Here is a 1,573-nt window from a genome sequence, read left to right as displayed (position 1 = left end):
TCTTAACGTTAAAAGAAGAAAATGTAAAGTTGTAAATAAAAACGCACGTAAAATTGTACAATGCTTTTTACTCTTTTTAATTAACAAAATATCTATAACAATGTATATATGTGTATATGTATATAAACAAAAAGGAATAACATTATTCGTTTCGTGTTGCTGCGAAATAAAAGAACAACACAAGGCGAGAAATCAAAATGGGAAAAATAGAGGGGGAAGAGAATGTAGAAGAATACTGCGACATTCTTGATCCACAAAATATCTTTCTCTCACTATTTAAGAAACAAAATTCAAGAAAAACGTACTCAGTAAAAGAAAGCAACGAATACAATACACGAAATATTCGTGTAAGATCTACAATTCTCACTAATAATTCCACGTAAAAATAAATCTACATTTATAAATTCAACACGTCACACGTGAGATCACACTTCGTGAAATAACTGTCGACTTAAAAAATCCGATTCGCTTGTTTCGTCGAATCGACAATTTACAAAAAATCATCTCAATCCTGTTGGTGCTCGGTGCAACAACGTGTATACTACATAAAACCACGTGTAAAAGAAAAAAAAAAGAAAAGCAAAAACAATCGACGTGTATCATCCGACGTAAGAAGAGATGATGAAGAAGCACCAAAGATTTGTTACAAGAATAAGTTCAACGACCATGCTAAACTATTAAATTGAGTACTCACTTTGCGTTCAGCTTCAACGTGGCCACTTCTTCTTCTAATTTCGCGATTCGCCTGTCGCTCTCCTCTTTCTCCTCCATTAACTTCATTATCTGATTCTGGAAGAAATTGAACGGGCGACTTTTTAACAAATATTTCCCACAGGAGAAATTTATTTGTGAATTTCATCGTGACGAAAGGCTGCAAGAAATTTTGTACCGGTGTTTCCTACCGTCGGAAGAAAACGAGGATAAAGATAAAAGATAAGGGAGACAATAATACTCGACGGAGATAAGATGATACGAGTCGTTTCGAAAGAAATCAAACAATTTACATAGTAACCTGCAATTTTTCACGAGATAACGTTTTACTGCTTCACGCTTTTTAGCCGCACGGCTGCGCAAAGTGTTCGCTTGCCGACTGTTATAGAAAAGGAATAATATTTCCAGAGAAATATTGTATCGCACAATAAATTGTTAATGTAATGTAAAATTTCCGCTACAGTGGCAATTTTTTATTTAGTAGGTACTTCCCTATTCGTCGTGTTCCGTACTGTGTTTAAAGGAACGAACAAATATTCGAATATTCGAATTTTCATGGCTGAAGGAAATCTAAAATTCTCCGCCCACTTGAGTCTTTCTAGCACTGTTTTACAACGATATTTCAATGACATATCTTGCGAAATTTCTTATCACGTGAAGTGAACGAGTTGGGTCTAGAAACTATGCGGTTCCAATAGTGCGACACGTGACACGATACAAATTCTGAAAGACGTGTTTCCAGGTCGTTTGAACTCCAAAATTGGTAGCATCGATTGGCTGCCAATTTCCTTCTTTGGAATTCCGTAAACCAACCGTTCGCCAAGAAATTAACAACAGTACCGCGTTTAACTCCCAAACTTCA

General features: G+C 35.7%; 1 protein-coding gene across 2 annotated transcripts in view; it reads right to left on the bottom strand.

The window, feature by feature from the left end:
• Nucleotides 1–1,573, bottom strand: part of LOC108576102 (serine-rich adhesin for platelets) — a 10,142-nt gene that overhangs the window by 2,774 nt on the left and 5,795 nt on the right. For both annotated transcript variants that reach the window (XM_017939024.1, XM_017939025.1), the window contains exon 5: nucleotides 695–789. In XM_017939024.1, the coding sequence (XP_017794513.1) occupies nucleotides 695–789 (95 nt within the window). The remainder of the gene's footprint in view (nucleotides 1–694; nucleotides 790–1,573) is intronic.

Source organism: Habropoda laboriosa, unplaced genomic scaffold (genome assembly GCF_001263275.1).
Source record: "Habropoda laboriosa isolate 0110345459 unplaced genomic scaffold, ASM126327v1 scaffold339, whole genome shotgun sequence".
Classification (NCBI taxonomy): domain Eukaryota; kingdom Metazoa; phylum Arthropoda; class Insecta; order Hymenoptera; family Apidae; genus Habropoda; species Habropoda laboriosa.
Note: the sequence above shows the minus strand (reverse complement) of the source record. Positions and strands in the feature narration are given on the sequence as shown.